This window comes from Atheta coriaria, unplaced genomic scaffold (genome assembly GCF_025399875.1).
Source record: "Atheta coriaria isolate IRGN ID8LTWV9N9 unplaced genomic scaffold, Caltech_Dcor_3.1 hic_scaffold_6_pilon, whole genome shotgun sequence".
In the NCBI taxonomy this organism is placed as follows: Eukaryota; Metazoa; Arthropoda; class Insecta; order Coleoptera; family Staphylinidae; genus Dalotia; species Dalotia coriaria.
In genome coordinates this window covers 14,366,303-14,380,557 of record NW_027045448.1, presented here as the reverse complement: position 1 = coordinate 14,380,557, position 14,255 = coordinate 14,366,303, and the positions used below count along the sequence as shown (strand labels likewise).

At 38.1% G+C, this 14,255-nt stretch overlaps 5 protein-coding genes across 5 annotated transcripts; all 5 read right to left on the bottom strand.

Moving 5' to 3' along the window:
- Positions 1–1,932: 1,932 nt before the first annotated feature.
- LOC135794511 (trypsin-5-like) lies at positions 1,933–2,909 on the bottom strand. The gene is made up of 2 exons (XM_065305821.1): positions 2,812–2,909; positions 1,933–2,751 (listed from the first exon to the last, which is right to left on the bottom strand). Exons 1-2 carry the CDS (start codon positions 2,876–2,878, stop codon positions 2,048–2,050), a joined length of 771 nt encoding a protein of 256 aa, XP_065161893.1. The 5' UTR covers positions 2,879–2,909; the 3' UTR covers positions 1,933–2,047.
- Positions 2,910–3,369: 460 nt separating this feature from the next.
- On the bottom strand, positions 3,370–4,317 carry LOC135794246 (trypsin-1-like). The gene is given in 3 exon segments (XM_065305448.1): positions 3,370–3,973; positions 3,975–4,141; positions 4,203–4,317. Coding segments are annotated over 3 exon segments (765 nt in total). The 5' UTR covers positions 4,252–4,317; the 3' UTR covers positions 3,370–3,424.
- LOC135794245 (trypsin-1-like) lies at positions 4,317–5,334 on the bottom strand. The gene is made up of 2 exons (XM_065305447.1): positions 5,251–5,334; positions 4,317–5,195 (listed from the first exon to the last, which is right to left on the bottom strand). The coding sequence occupies exons 1-2, from the start codon at positions 5,303–5,305 to the stop codon at positions 4,471–4,473; spliced, it is 780 nt and encodes a 259-aa protein (XP_065161519.1). The 5' UTR covers positions 5,306–5,334; the 3' UTR covers positions 4,317–4,470.
- Positions 5,335–5,721: 387 nt separating this feature from the next.
- On the bottom strand, positions 5,722–7,060 carry LOC135794906 (trypsin-2-like). Its single transcript, XM_065306390.1, has 2 exons — positions 6,858–7,060; positions 5,722–6,797 (listed from the first exon to the last, which is right to left on the bottom strand). Exons 1-2 carry the CDS (start codon positions 6,904–6,906, stop codon positions 6,070–6,072), a joined length of 777 nt encoding a protein of 258 aa, XP_065162462.1. The 5' UTR covers positions 6,907–7,060; the 3' UTR covers positions 5,722–6,069.
- A 133-nt stretch (positions 7,061–7,193) lies between these two features.
- Task6 (TWIK-related acid-sensitive K[+] channel 6) lies at positions 7,194–14,153 on the bottom strand. The gene is made up of 8 exons (XM_065306388.1): positions 13,881–14,153; positions 12,889–13,438; positions 9,799–10,039; positions 9,453–9,735; positions 9,193–9,397; positions 8,960–9,133; positions 8,729–8,895; positions 7,194–8,665 (listed from the first exon to the last, which is right to left on the bottom strand). Exons 3-8 carry the CDS (start codon positions 9,923–9,925, stop codon positions 8,533–8,535), a joined length of 1,089 nt encoding a protein of 362 aa, XP_065162460.1. The 5' UTR covers positions 9,926–10,039; positions 12,889–13,438; positions 13,881–14,153; the 3' UTR covers positions 7,194–8,532.
- Positions 14,154–14,255: the final 102 nt, after the last annotated feature.

Below are 14,255 nucleotides of genomic sequence, written 5' to 3'. Positions count from 1 at the left end.
GGCCGAAATACGTCTAAAATAGTAGTTACTCAGCGCGATAAAGAAATGCAAATATCAACACAATAAATAATGAATAATATAACTCGCGTTACGGAATTTTCTAGCAATAAATTTCAATACAGGGAGATACAGAATTAAATTCAGCATCTAATAAAATTATCCCGGACTTAGAATTAGACCGCGTTCACGTGTTATAACAAAAAAACTACATACCCTAGCAAAACGAGTACAATTACGTATACACACAACTATCAATATAACTCGCGTAAAAAATTTTCTAGCTATAAATTTCAATACAGGGAGATACAAAATTAAATTCCGCATCTAACAAAATTATTCCCGACTTAAAATTAGACCGCGGTCGCGTGTTATAACAAAAAAACTACTATTCCTAGCACAACGAGTACAAATGCGTATACATATACACACAACTATCAATATAACTCGCGTAAAAAAATTTTCTAGCTATAAATTTCAATACAGGGAGATACAAAATTAAATTCCGCATCTAACAAAATTATTCCCGACTTAAAATTAGACCGCGGTCGCGTGTTATAACAAAAAAACTACTATTCCTAGCACAACGAGTACAAATGCGTATACACACAACTATCAATATAACTCGCGTAAAAAAATTTTCTAGCTATAAATTTCAATACAGGGAGATACAAAATTAAATTCCGCATCTAACAAAATTATTCCCGACTTAAAATTAGACCGCGGTCGCGTGTTATAACAAAAAAACTACTATTCCTAGCGTAACGAGTACAAATGCGTATACACACAACTATCAATATAACTCGCGTAAAAAATTTTCTAGCTATAAATTTCGATACAGGAGATACAAAATTAAATTCCGCATCTAACAAAATTATTCCCGACTTAAAATTAGACCGCGGTCGCGTGTTATAACAAAAACTACTATTCCTAGCACAACGAGTACAAATGCGTATACACACAACTATCAATATAACTCGCGTTACGGAATTTTCTAGCAATAAATTTCAATACAGGGAGATACAAAATTAAATTCCGCATCTAACAAAATTATTCCGCATTTACGGTAAGTTGCAATTCAAACCCCTACGAAAAAACCGGCCAAGTGCGGGTCGGCGCCCCTTAACATAACATCATTTTAAATAAAAACGCTTTTTTTATAACTTGGCATAGATAAAACTAATAATTTTCCAATTAATGCGAGATATGCCACAATTTCATCCCAAATAACAATAACAACGTCCTCGATTTGTATTCGCACGAACCGGCACGAGATTAATTTAATTATTTACTTACCAGTCATCTTCAATACACCTACGGCAAGTTCTGTAACAAAATAATACAATGTAGAACACTTTGCCCGGCACTACGATACTACATATCACAGGTCAGATAAAAACTTGTATTACTTACAAGGTAACATGTTTGCGCGTCTACTGTCTTTGTAATCCATGACATCCAACAGTCGACAGAATATAATTTCACGTTTTCTAATATTTTACGAACACTATAAATCATCAGTAACACAACACATTTGTTATTATTACATGGCGTAAACCGAACATATCACGATTTACCGATTCAATCGTTTGTGAAACATCTCGCGAAAGAAATACAGAGTTTCAGTGACGGCGATTAGTAATTTGCAACTACGCGAACGCAAGACACTTTCAGCACTGTGTAAGTTGCACAGCAAACCGTTTCACGGACGTAAACAAATAAATATAACAGATAAGAACAAAACCTGTTGCAACAAGTCGCGCGCGTCCTCTCAGGAACACGCACTACTACCATCCAAAAACTGGCTGCGATAAGTGCGCTTAGAATTTAATTCAAATATGTGTATTCTAGCGTCATCTTGTCGTGATTTACAGAATTAAATTATAATACAAGCACATTTTGAGGGAATGAGAGATTACGAAAAATTAATGTGACTTATTTTACTCATGCATATTAATCCACAAACCTTTATTTGATTTGAAAGTTATAAAAGACTTTTCAAATGACAATAGTACTATTGTATTACTACAATAATACACTTTCTTGTAATCTACCCGATAACACTTTCAACAAACTCTAAATTGTATACGTGACTGAATACTTTTGGATAAACAGTCCCGCAGCCTTTTCCAAACGAAACAATGCCATAAACGGCATCACCACACACAAGTCCACCTCCTGAATCTCCACTGCAAGTATCCGAGCCGCCATTTTCCCATCCTGCGCACATCATAGTCGCCTCTATTCCATCAAACAATGATTTTGAATATTTATAAGCAGCCGCACATTTCTTAGGCTTCCATATTGGTACTGTAGTTGATTGCAGTTGGTCAGGCTTATCACCTTCGTGCTCCAACCGTCCCCAACCGGAAATTCTACAAACACTCCCAACAGGAAGTGGTTCATCATCTTCAGGAAGTCTAACAGGTTGCGCTAAAGCATTAAACGTGATCGGAGTATTCAATTCTATAAGGGCAATATCATGGCTATATTTATGCGCTGAACCAAAAAGCGGATGTTGAACCACACGTTTAATACTATGGATTATTCCGCCTTTGCTACGCAGAGTCATTCCAACGACAATTTGTTTTTTCAAAGGATCAAAATCACGCACGCAATGCGCTGCAGTGAGAATCCAAGATGGCGCGAGAATGGACCCACCGCAAGTGTGGAAGTTACTGCCGACATTTTGAAGGGAAACTTGATATGGAACCGAGGTTATGTTGATATTTGAACCACCGATGATTCTAACACCTTAAAAGCAAACAAATTATTAATTTAATCACTAAATTTACATTGTAAATCAATACGAACCACTTGATTGGTTAGAAAAATGAACTATTGAGGTTAAAACTGTACAAAAAATAAAAATTTGATACATTTTGCTGTTTCTAACGTGGCAACAACTTAGAATGACTTGAAAACGGCAAAGGAATCTTAGATATATGTCATCCATCATAAATTTTATTACCTCAGACGATTTAAACTTAAATTGCATGGATTTGCATGAATTTACGCGATAGACTTGTTTGTAATATCAACATTTACGTCACAATCGCAACAATTGTAAAACAGTTCCAAAAATTAGAGCAATATACTCTGTTTAGTAACTATTTAGTGAAGCAACATTGAATTTTGTAAACAACAATCATTATTTTTATAAATAATTTGTTTGCAAAGCTATCACAAGTGTTTTGAAACGATGTAAACTCATTGTCTTGTTAAGGACTTCCTGTAGTACTTGTATATTTAGTCCTTATCACGTTATCTATTGAAATTATGCCAAAACACTGCTGGTTACTGAAATTAATCGAATTAAATGACAATCATCGTATAGAAACACGAGAAATGATAAAAATAGGTTATAAACAGTTTAAAAACAAAATGGCGTTGTTTTATTATTGAATCCTAACCTAATTTACAATATTTACAAATCAGTATTATCATAAATGAAGTTCCTCAAGTTGTACACGTGAGTGAACACCTTAGGATAATCAGGATTAACGCAACCCATTCCAAAGGACACAATACCATACTGAATACCATTGTAGGTAAGTGGACCACCGGAATCACCATTGCAGGTGTTGGGCATTGCACCTTCCCATGCAGCGCAGATCAAAGGCGCATCAGGTCCAACAAACACATTTTCAGGGAAACCCCAGGCATTAGCACAATCTTTCGGGTCCCAGATGGGCAAAGTGGTCTTTTGGAGTTGATCAGGTGAGTCACCATCTTGCCAAAGACGGCCCCATCCCTGAATAAGAGCAATCTTACCAACGGGAAGAGTTTCGTCATCAGTAGGCAGGCGCACGGGTTGAGCCCGTTCGTTGAATTCAATTGGGTCATTCAATTCAAGAAGGGTCATATCGTGACTGTAGGAAACCACGGTGTTGTACTGGGGATGTTGGATTGAACGCTTGATGGTGTGGACAACACCACCTTCGGATTTTTAGTCATGCCAACAACGACGCGTTTATCTGAGGGTTTGGGTCGCTGTTCATGCAATGACCAGCGGTGAGGACCCATTTGCTGCTGAGGATGGACCCGCCGCAGAAGTGGAAGCCATCACTGTATTGTAAAGATACCTGCCATGGGATATCCCTGATGTCGGCATCTTCACCACCAACGATACGTGTTGGTTGGGCTGCATACATACAAGTAATATAATTTTTATTCAAATTTGGTTAATATTTTATTATTCTTACCGTGGCAAACACCAACTAACAAAATAACGAGTGCACTTGTTTTGAACATGTTTGCAATGTGGTGTGGCACAGCGCATCGAAAGGTTTATATATGCTTTGATAAGCGTACAAAAATCAATGTTATAATTTGTATTATCAAGTAGTTTACAAATGTGGATCAAAGTATTTTACAACACTTGAACAATGATTAGATTTAATCGATATCCTATTAATATCATCTATTGTTTCTCCTACTCGTACTTTCAGTGTGAAAACCATTTGATAAGAATCATAAGATTTCTATATTTGTATAATTATAGATAAAATCTCTCAAGTTATACACGTGGGTATAAATCTGAGGATAAGATGGAGTAATACATTTTACTCCAAACGACACAATCCCATATTGTACACCATTATAGGTTAGAACACCACCTGAATCACCATGACAGGTATTAGGAACGGCGTCCTTCCAGGCAGCACACATGAAAGGAGCATCAGGGCCATCAAAATCCATTGGGTAACCCCAGTACTTTTGGCACTCCTTAGGATTCCAAAGTGGTAGGGTGGTCTTCTGTAACTGGTCTGAGAGATCCCCCAGCTCTGCAAGACGTCCCCAACCTTGAACAGTGCAATATTCCCCAAATGGAGGAGTTTCTTCATCGCTGGGTATACGAACTGGTTGTGCACGGTCGTTAAATACAATTGGTTTGTCCAATTCAACTAGGGTCATATCATGACTGTAGCCAACGACGGTATAATACCGAGGATGTTGAATTGAACGTTTCATGGTGTGAATAACACCTCCTTCGGATAGTTTAGACATTCCAATAACTACGTGTTTATCAATGGGTGAAGGGTCACTGTCCATACAATGGCCAGCAGTGAGGACCCATTTGTTGGTCAGGATTGATCCTCCGCAGAAGTGGGTGCCATTGACATGTTGAAGGGATACCTGACATGGTACTTCAGTAATATCCACGTCTTCACCTTCGATGATACGTGTTGATAAGGCTAGATTAATTATTCGTAAGTATCTCAAATTGAAATTGATAACTTGTGGTTTTACCGTTCAGGTGACACACGCCGAGCAACAGGATAACGATTGAACTTGTTTTGAACATGTTTGCGAAATGATGTAATACAACACACCGACAGGTTTATATACAGTAGAACCTTGATAACTCGAATGTCAAGGAAACCAAAAATTCGAGATAGCAAGTTTTCGACTTAACAAGAATTTCGAGATATGAAGAGTTAACTCATCAAATTTTGACATAAAATGGCACAATTTCATAGAATATTTATTACGACAAATTATATTAGGTAACATAAAATGAGAGTCAAGTACATAATTATAATGAATGAACTTACACTGTATGTTTTAAATAATTGATAAAAATCTTGTTATCTCTCGTTCTTGATCCAAGCCATTTACAGATTTTTCCTATAACCAACGGTTTGGGTTTCTTTTTTCAGTGCCTGTTTATATTTGCTTGTAATATTGTTAATCGCTCTTTACTGTGCTGCTTCCCACAGTAAAAAAAATTCGAGTTAGTGCGTCGTTCGGGGTTCAGCGGAAGGGAATAGCATATCTTTTCGAGTTACTGAGGATTACGACTTAACAAGGTTCGAGTTATCAAGATTCTACTGTATATACATATTTTGATAACGATTACAATGGTTCCAAATCTGTATTTTCATAAATAAAACTCCGGAGATTGTAAACGTTTGCAAAGACTTTTGGGTAGTCTACATTAACACATCCTATTCCAAAAGATACAATACCAATCAGAATACCATTATAGGTAAGTTCTCCACCTGAATCGCCATTACAAGTGTTAAGTATTGCAGTTTGTTTGTTTAATGTTACTATTATGTGTTATTGTCAATTGTTTTGCACATTGGTATTCTCGTAAATGAAATCTCTTAAATTGTAAACATGGGTAAAGATTTTGGGGTATTGAGGATTGACACATCCTAGGCCATAAGATACAATACCATACTGTACGCCATTGTAGGTTAGGGCACTTCCTGAATCACCATTGCAGGTGTTAGGCACTGCATCTTCCCATTCTGTGCATATATTAGGAGCTTCCGGTCCAATGAAAACCTTTTTAGGGAAAAACCACCAAGCACTTGCGCAATCCTCAGGTGCTCTGATCGGTAAAGTAGTTTTCTTTAAGTGATCCCAATCTTGTTGATCTTCTTCGGTTAGTCCCCAACCTTGAATATTGGCAACTTTACCAACAGGAAGAGTTTCCTCATCAGTGGGTAAACGAATCGGTTGTGCTCGCTTGTTGAAAACAATTGGTTCCTCCAGTTCAATCAAACTCATATCATGGCTGACAATCCACATGGTAAAATATAAAGGGTGACGGATTACACGTTTCATATAATGAATAACACCACCTTCGGAGAGTTTAGTCATGCCGACAACCACTTTTTTGTCTGTGAGGTCAGTTTTATGACTGATACAATGACCAGCGGTTAAGATCCATCTATCGCTGATGATGGAGCCACCACAAAAATGACCGTAATCGTTTTGCAGGGATACCTGCCATGGTACTTCGGTAATGTCAGCATTTTCTCCGCCGATGATACGTGTATGTTGGGCTGCATAACAAAAATATTTATATTTTGTATGATTGTTGATAAACTTTTAATAATTCTTACCATTGCAAATGCTGATCAGAAGAATCAAAATGGCACTTGTTTTAAACATGGTTATAATGTGTTGTGATACCTATACCATCAAGTTTTTGAATTTATATAGTTTAAAGAAAACTGTAATGTATCACATGATTGTCAATCATGTGAGGTTATTTCTTTTTAGTTGATTTTTTGTTGATATAGTTGATCATGTGCAACCGATTAAAGATTAGATTCCTGGTGTATTCATGTGACAAAATTAATAAACAAGATCAAAAATGATGTGATTCGCAATAGATTCGTTTTAATATTTGTAGAGGTTGCAGAGGATAGATGGCGTTGGTGTTAATAACTGGTATATTTACGCAACTACTAAATTTACTTTATTTCATTGTGTTTGTTGTATTCCCCGCACGTTCTTGGTTGATTCTTTATTTGAAATTTTTAATAGCTATTCTCGCTCGGGATAATATTTACATTAAAACAGTCTGATTATGTACAAAATGTATGCATCACGTCCTACACCCCTATATATAGTCAATATGTCAATAAAGTTCAAATGCAAATGTTTAAGATTATGTAGATTAGTAAAGACTTTTTAGAGCAAACATGGCGCGCTGGATTAAACATAAGAACATGTCGGCCATCTTGGTTTAATATCAATTGGCATATTTAGGTTAAAATTTGGCGCATCGATTTGCATCTTTGGCGTGTTCTCGCAAACATTTACGATAATGATAAAGACAACAATTTGACAACAATTAAATATGTACAAAATGGGAAGCACTAAATAACAAATAACAAAAACGAATCTATTACATAGAAAACATTGGTCAATGCGAATATGCAAATATAGGAATATTATATGCGTGTTGTGGTTTTTGGGGGATCTTCTTCTAATGTCAATATTTCAATATGTTTGTTTATCATTTAGTATTGAGTGAGTAGATAGTAATAATTGATTCGGTTGGTTTCGTGTGGCGGTGCGATTGGCTAGTCTCGATTGTGTGCACATTGGGTTGCCTACGTACTCAAATCGTTAAGTATTTCTTTGTCTGTGAAATAATTGATGCACAAGTCGATGATTTGGTTGCCTATCTCCCAGCTTCACACAAAATAACGAAACAAGTGAAAATATTTGTTGATAAAATAGTTAGGAAGCACCCATCAGTCCGTATTTTGTTCTTAATTAATGCAATTCCAAACAAAGAACAAGTAACAACCGCATTGAAAATTGTGTAGGTTTTGTTTTTATTTTTTGGCAAATCTGTGATTTAATCAACGCGTTCAGCTACGATTTGTTCCCAATTGTTACGCGTAGAAATATTCTGTTTGATAAATCGATAAATGGAAGCATAATCGTTAATAAATTCGTCGCAAAATCGCAAAAATCGTGTGGAAATCGCAGGCATATATCCGCCATCTTGTTTTCGTGCAAGCAAAGTACATTATTGGTGCGTATTCGCTTCGCATTTGTTGCTTTGACACATATTCGCGCATTCATCACACCGTTATTGAATTGTTTGTAATTACCTACCGATTAGTAAATCTAAATCAATCAGCACACAACAGTCCATTTGTTTTGTTTCGATTTTCAGTTATGTTTTAGGTTAAATGGCGCCCGCATTATCACAATGTGTCTACTGCGTTGAGAATACGTCGCTCAGTTCGACGACGAGCGCTGGTAGCGGTGAGATGGTCATATGGAGGCACGGTGATTCGGGTAAATAGCCGGAGGCGGCAGTTGCTGCCCCTGCGGCAAGTGCAGCTCATGCATTGGCAACACCGGCAGTAGATGGCGCGCTTGCGTGGATGATCTTCTCACCGAAAACCTTCAAAAACCCCAAAAAAAAAAAACATCAAAATCTTCATTATTTTGATTTAATTCTATTTACCTGTGTTTACTGTTGGTTGGAAAACATCCGCACGGACAAGAACACACTGAGGTATCATCGGGATCGAGGGAAGTTGTTTCTGTACAATGGTGACCGATGTGACCGCTGAGAATGGAGCCATTTGCAGTGATGACATCACCTTCAAGCCTCACAGCGCCAGCTAGTGCCTAAAACACAAAACAACATCATTCACTCATCAAAAGTTTATAAATTAGGTTATGTTGCAATTACCTGCATAGCTTGCGCTTCGTCCCTTCGTTCATCCTCGGTGTTCATCGTGACAAACCGCAACACGAGCAAATTCAACGAGGCGGCAACAATCGCCAGCCCGAAGAGAATAAAGATGAGCGCAAACATAACGTACTCGGGTTTATCGCTCAATGCCGAGTCCTTCTGCAGCGCCACCTGCACAATTTAAATATAAATTACTAACGTAATCCGTAATCCTGATTTGATCCCTCTACCATGTCCCCGAAGCCGATTGTGGTCAGCGTGATGAAACAGTAGTAGACCGAGTCGAAATAGCTCCAGCCTTCGTAGCGTGAGAATGCAGCAGCGCCACCTGCGATCGTCAACGAACTCAGAGTGGTCACAACGCAGATCAAATCCAGTTCGGACGCTGTCGTCTTACGGCAGTTGAGGGAAGACTTTACCGATCTTATTATTACACTAAAATTATAATGTTTTTTTGGGTAGCTGTAATATTATAACCTCAAATTCTAACCTGCTAAGTCTGTTGACACGTTCACCAATGCTTTGAAACATAACCAAACCCAATGGGATGCCAATCATGGCATAGCACATGGTGAAAAGCTTGCCGGCGATGGTGCTTGGCGTAGAATGGCCGTAACCAATTGTGGTTAGAACCGTCGTGGCGTAGTAAAACGCACCGGCGAACTTCCATTGTTTTCCGGCACGATGCGGCTCAGACTTCAGCACGACAGTCTCCATTATTTTAAAATCCGCGTCGGATATTTTGTATCTATCCTTTACAATCTTTTCAATTTCTATAAATGTAATGGTGGACATGAGTGTGGTTGGTTGCCTAGGTTGCCTAAATTAATTTTTACCTTGAAAGATTTCTTTTCGCTGCCGCTCCGTCTTCGACTCCAAGGCGTCGAAGACCGCAGCGCCGATGAGCAGGTACGTGAATGTGCACACAATCAGCGATAGCGTGCGAACGTTTTGCTTCTTCATTCTTCGTCATCCGCGTGCGTCATGATTGCCGACGCGCACAAGATGGCCGCCACGCACCCGCACGCTAGCTTACTACACCGTTCATTTTAAGCCACACGCACATCTTTAATTAACCTAAACAAAACAAAAACACACAACAATTAAATATAAATACAACAAAAAACGCATAAAAATCCATTGTAATGAATTAAAGACTTTCTTTGCGTCGACTCGAGTTGTGTTGGTTGCCTACGTACTTAAAACTATGTTAATTTTATGTTTGTCGATAGTTCATTGTCTATAATCGCAGCGATGTAGTTAATAAGATTAATTTTGGCGCAATCACGTGTGAAATGATTAGATTGCGTTACGTTGTCGTCGTTGTCGTGTCGCATTACTGCACGAAAAGCCTTCCGGTCGTAACCGCACGTGATCGCCATGATTTATGATCATCTCTCGTGAGTCGACTTCCGCAACGAAACAAAACAAGACAACGCCGACATTAACGGCAACCCACCCAACACCAATAAACCATTCTGCAGAAAACAACACAAAACAACATCAGAATTAACCTATTTTATCAACTAAACAACAAAATTTCTTTATTTCTTAAAGTTTTTAATTGAAACCGTTGGTGGATTACATACATGACACTTGACATGTTTACACCGCGAGAATAAGGACGTCGAGGATGTGTTGTCAACATGGCGTCGTGATGTTGCGCACATTAACGTGATTGTAAGTTATGCATTGTTGTGTTTACACGCGCGGGAAATGAGCAAGGGCAAGGGCCAGCGTCCACCCAGCCTGCCATCGGTTTGAAGGGCGAAGCACTCAATTTAATTGCGTCCACCCCCTCGCCACCCGCGCGTAATTTCATTCGACTGCACTTAATTATGCGATAAATGCGAAAACAAATGTTAAACGAGCGAAATAAAAACGCGTGCAAAAATGGCGTGTCCAATAGATGGCATTAGTGGGCCTTAACTCATTATTTTCATTATTTCCGGTATTTTGGAGGGAAAATTACGCGCGAGATGCACGAGTGAACAGCCAACGAGGCGGCGAGCGTTTCTTTTCGTGCCGAAAACTGTGGATCAAAGAAAAAACGAGTCAAAGACGTCCCGCTGTGAGGATGCGCGCCATTGTTGTGTACACAATGCGGCAAATGCGTCAAAATCTAAGCAAAACGACGAATAATACCAGGAAAACCCTTTTTATACTCAGAAAACTCACAAATTATCCTAATTGGAGAGTAACAACCTTCAAAATGTCAAAAAGTTATATTTGACAGAAATAACCTCAAAAACTAGCTATTTTTAAAATATTTTCTATAAAATTGTTTAAAATACAATTTTTTTTGATGAAAATTTAGAAATATATTTGTTTTATTTTGATGCGTTCTTGGAAGCTTTCACTCACAGCGACTCGTCGAGTAAAGAGTAAATACAATTAGTGGCGGGCAATTTATTAACTTTTAATGGCGCCCGTCCCCCGAACGAGCAATTCGCCGGCGAGCAATTAATTAAAATTAATGCGTTTTTATTGCGCAATTATACTTTATGAATATGCGATGCAACTTGTTATTATACTTCCCACAGCCGCACGAACAACCCGCAACCCTCCTTACACTCAATCCGTGCACGCAATCTTCAACTTTCGGGGCTTTACCATCACAGATAATAAATTAAAACAAAGTTGTGTAAGTTTAGTTTAGTTTCGAAGTTAGATTAAAGTGTTTATATGAGTTTATATCTTTTGAAGCTATAGGCAACCAAATTATCAAACATTTTGACACAAACTTGAGCCGGATAAATTGATTTTGCGAATTAACTTTGGCACTTGTTGTGTTGACTTTGTTACATATCAGGTAAAAATGTGAACGCACGAAAATAAAACCGAAAAGCAAATTGACAGCGCAGGAAATTGGCAATGTCTGGATGCCATTACGCCATCCATTTCGGCAGGTGCACATGCGAAAGCAACCCAATACACACCAACACACACACACACAACACTTTGCGCAGCAAATGGACGCCTATAAATAGCAACCCAACGAACAACAATTCAATTTTGAACAGTTTTGACTTTCAGCGCGCCATATCAGTGTCGAAATTATCGCAGCATCAGCTGACTTCCATACGCGCGTATAAATATAAATAAAAAATCAATATGGCGTCGACCATTTTATTTTTAGCACCATTTAGCACATCAAAACTGAAATTTTAGATATTAACCTCAAAAATACACAAAAATAAACGATTTTTGAATTGTAATGGCGTCATATATGTACATAACCTTATTTTAACACTATTCCAGCACAATGCTGTATTCTCTATGCATGATTCCATGATTATTCGAGTGTGCCACACGCGTTTATTCGTTATCAGCTGATGCTAGTGCGTCGCGTATTCATTTGTTTCATAATTTATTAACGCCGAGGGCGAGAGGTGTAACTATTAATAATCCTCGCGGCTATCAGCACTCTATCTGTATGTTTGTTTGCGTTCGCATGTTCGGCGCGTATTAATAGAATGTGCAACAAATTGATTGCAGGCAAATGACACTAAATGACGAAAAAACGCATACTAATCGTGTGCAATGCACACTTGGTTGCCTACTTTATACACCTCATAACCTATAACATATAAATACACTGCGCCCGGATGATTTTGATGGAGTAGTTGAGCGAATGATAAATTTGATGGGTGTGTGATTACGAGAGTGAACTACTTTGGTGGTGGCGGTGGAGATTTTCATCTCGTAAGTTTATGAAGTGATGAAGTGCTCCGACGAGGGGGCGAATAAAAGTGCTGCAATGCAGCAACCCAACAGACGCGTCTGCTTTCTAGGTTACATAAATAATAAACAAGCACAGAGATCAAAAATGGCACTTAAAATATACATTAAACGAATTTATTTCGTTTATTACCAAGAAAAACACAGAAAATAAATAAAAATTATTAAAATTTTAGAAAACTTACTTTGAAAATTGTTTTTTTAAGTAATATTCCTGTTTTTGTTCGTTTCGGGGGTGAAAATCCTTACATTTTCCACGATTGCGTCCGTTAGTCACTTTATTTCGTACACCCGCGTCCAGGTCGTAAAAAAGCCTCCTCATGCGGAAAACTCCCCCGAAAACCACCCGCGCACATATTATCGAAGCCCGCACTGCATCGCAAGCCAATGCGATTGTTCATCCGGCCACATTTTTAGCGTAATCAGATTGAAATTGAGGGATTTTTGAGTGATTTTCGGTAGGTGGACGAGACGCGACGGCGGCCAGCGGTGGAAAAACGACGACCGTGCGTCGTCCGCCAGTCCAGCGGTAGTAAAATCGTGCACGCGAGTCAGCGGCGGCGGCGGCGGCGGCGCGACGCCGTGTCGTTAGCCGCCTATCGTGCGCCGCGCGGCCCGATCGATAACGACGTCGCAGTGACGTCACATTGGTTTTAATGCTTTTCTATTGCATGCGGAGCGAGCTGCGGCCAGCAACATTCAACAGTCGCTGATTGTAAGTGAAAATTTGATTGTCTAGACAAAAAACAATTATATTTGATGATAAAATTAGGCAATATTGCATTATTTATGTGTTATAATCATTAAGATTAGTATTTTGTGTTTCTAAGTGCTTAATTATTAGCAGAATCAGCGGAAAAGCTTAAAGTTAGGTTAAAATTCACCTAGATGGCGATAGAAACATGTTTTTACGCAACCAACTTAACAAATATTTAATTTTTAGCATTAGGCTTGCTTTTAACTTGGTTAAACATATTTTAAAGCATGAAATGAAGCATTATTTATTGTTTTACTCTAAGAAACAACTAGTATCTGTGTAGTTATCATATTATTTGATAAAATAACACAATTTTGCATTGTTTTTGTTCTATTTTCATTAAAAATTCGTAAATTTTGTTTCTAACAACAAAATAATCACTAAAAACGCAAAATAACTAAAAATTAGGTTAAAACTCACATAGATGGCGTTACTCTCACAATTTTCCGCAACCAATTTAACAAATCATCAATTGTCTTCATCACACTTGTTTTAAACTTGTTTAAACTCATTTAAAAACACTAAATCGAGCATAATTCATTTGTTTACCAAGTTCGGATTACATTTACAATATGCTGGCAATGAATCACCATGAATTCAATATCCTCGCAGCCGTTAACAAATGTTATTGTCACAATGTCACATGTTGATTTGCCTTGTGTTATCCGCAATTAGATAAACCGACAACGGCGTGAAACGTTAAACGTTCAACATTCAACATTGTTTGTTGACCACACTCACACCGCCTCATACAATCAGCGTGACTTTTTGACCTTTCTTACCATTTCTCCGCGT

What these genes read in the sequence shown, in the direction of transcription:
- LOC135794511 (XM_065305821.1), bottom strand. Translation starts at nt 2,878, where the DNA reads ATGTATCAAATTTTTATTTTTTGTACAGTTTTAACCTCAATAGTTCAT. An exon ending in TTTTTCTAACCAATCAAGTG is followed by an intron (nt 2,752 to 2,811) that starts GTTCGTATTGAT and finishes TTTGCTTTTAAG; the next exon opens with GTGTTAGAATCATCGGTGGT.
- LOC135794245 (XM_065305447.1), bottom strand. Translation starts at nt 5,305, where the DNA reads ATGTTCAAAACAAGTTCAATCGTTATCCTGTTGCTCGGCGTGTGTCAC. An exon ending in CGGCGTGTGTCACCTGAACG is followed by an intron (nt 5,196 to 5,250) that starts GTAAAACCACAA and finishes TAATTAATCTAG; the next exon opens with CCTTATCAACACGTATCATC.
- LOC135794906 (XM_065306390.1), bottom strand. Translation starts at nt 6,906, where the DNA reads ATGTTTAAAACAAGTGCCATTTTGATTCTTCTGATCAGCATTTGCAAT. An exon ending in TCTGATCAGCATTTGCAATG is followed by an intron (nt 6,798 to 6,857) that starts GTAAGAATTATT and finishes TTTGTTATGCAG; the next exon opens with CCCAACATACACGTATCATC.
- Task6 (XM_065306388.1), bottom strand. Translation starts at nt 9,925, where the DNA reads ATGAAGAAGCAAAACGTTCGCACGCTATCGCTGATTGTGTGCACATTC. An exon ending in GCGAAAAGAAATCTTTCAAG is followed by an intron (nt 9,736 to 9,798) that starts GTAAAAATTAAT and finishes TTACATTTATAG; the next exon opens with AAATTGAAAAGATTGTAAAG. An exon ending in CCAACCAACAGTAAACACAG is followed by an intron (nt 8,666 to 8,728) that starts GTAAATAGAATT and finishes GGGTTTTTGAAG; the next exon opens with GTTTTCGGTGAGAAGATCAT.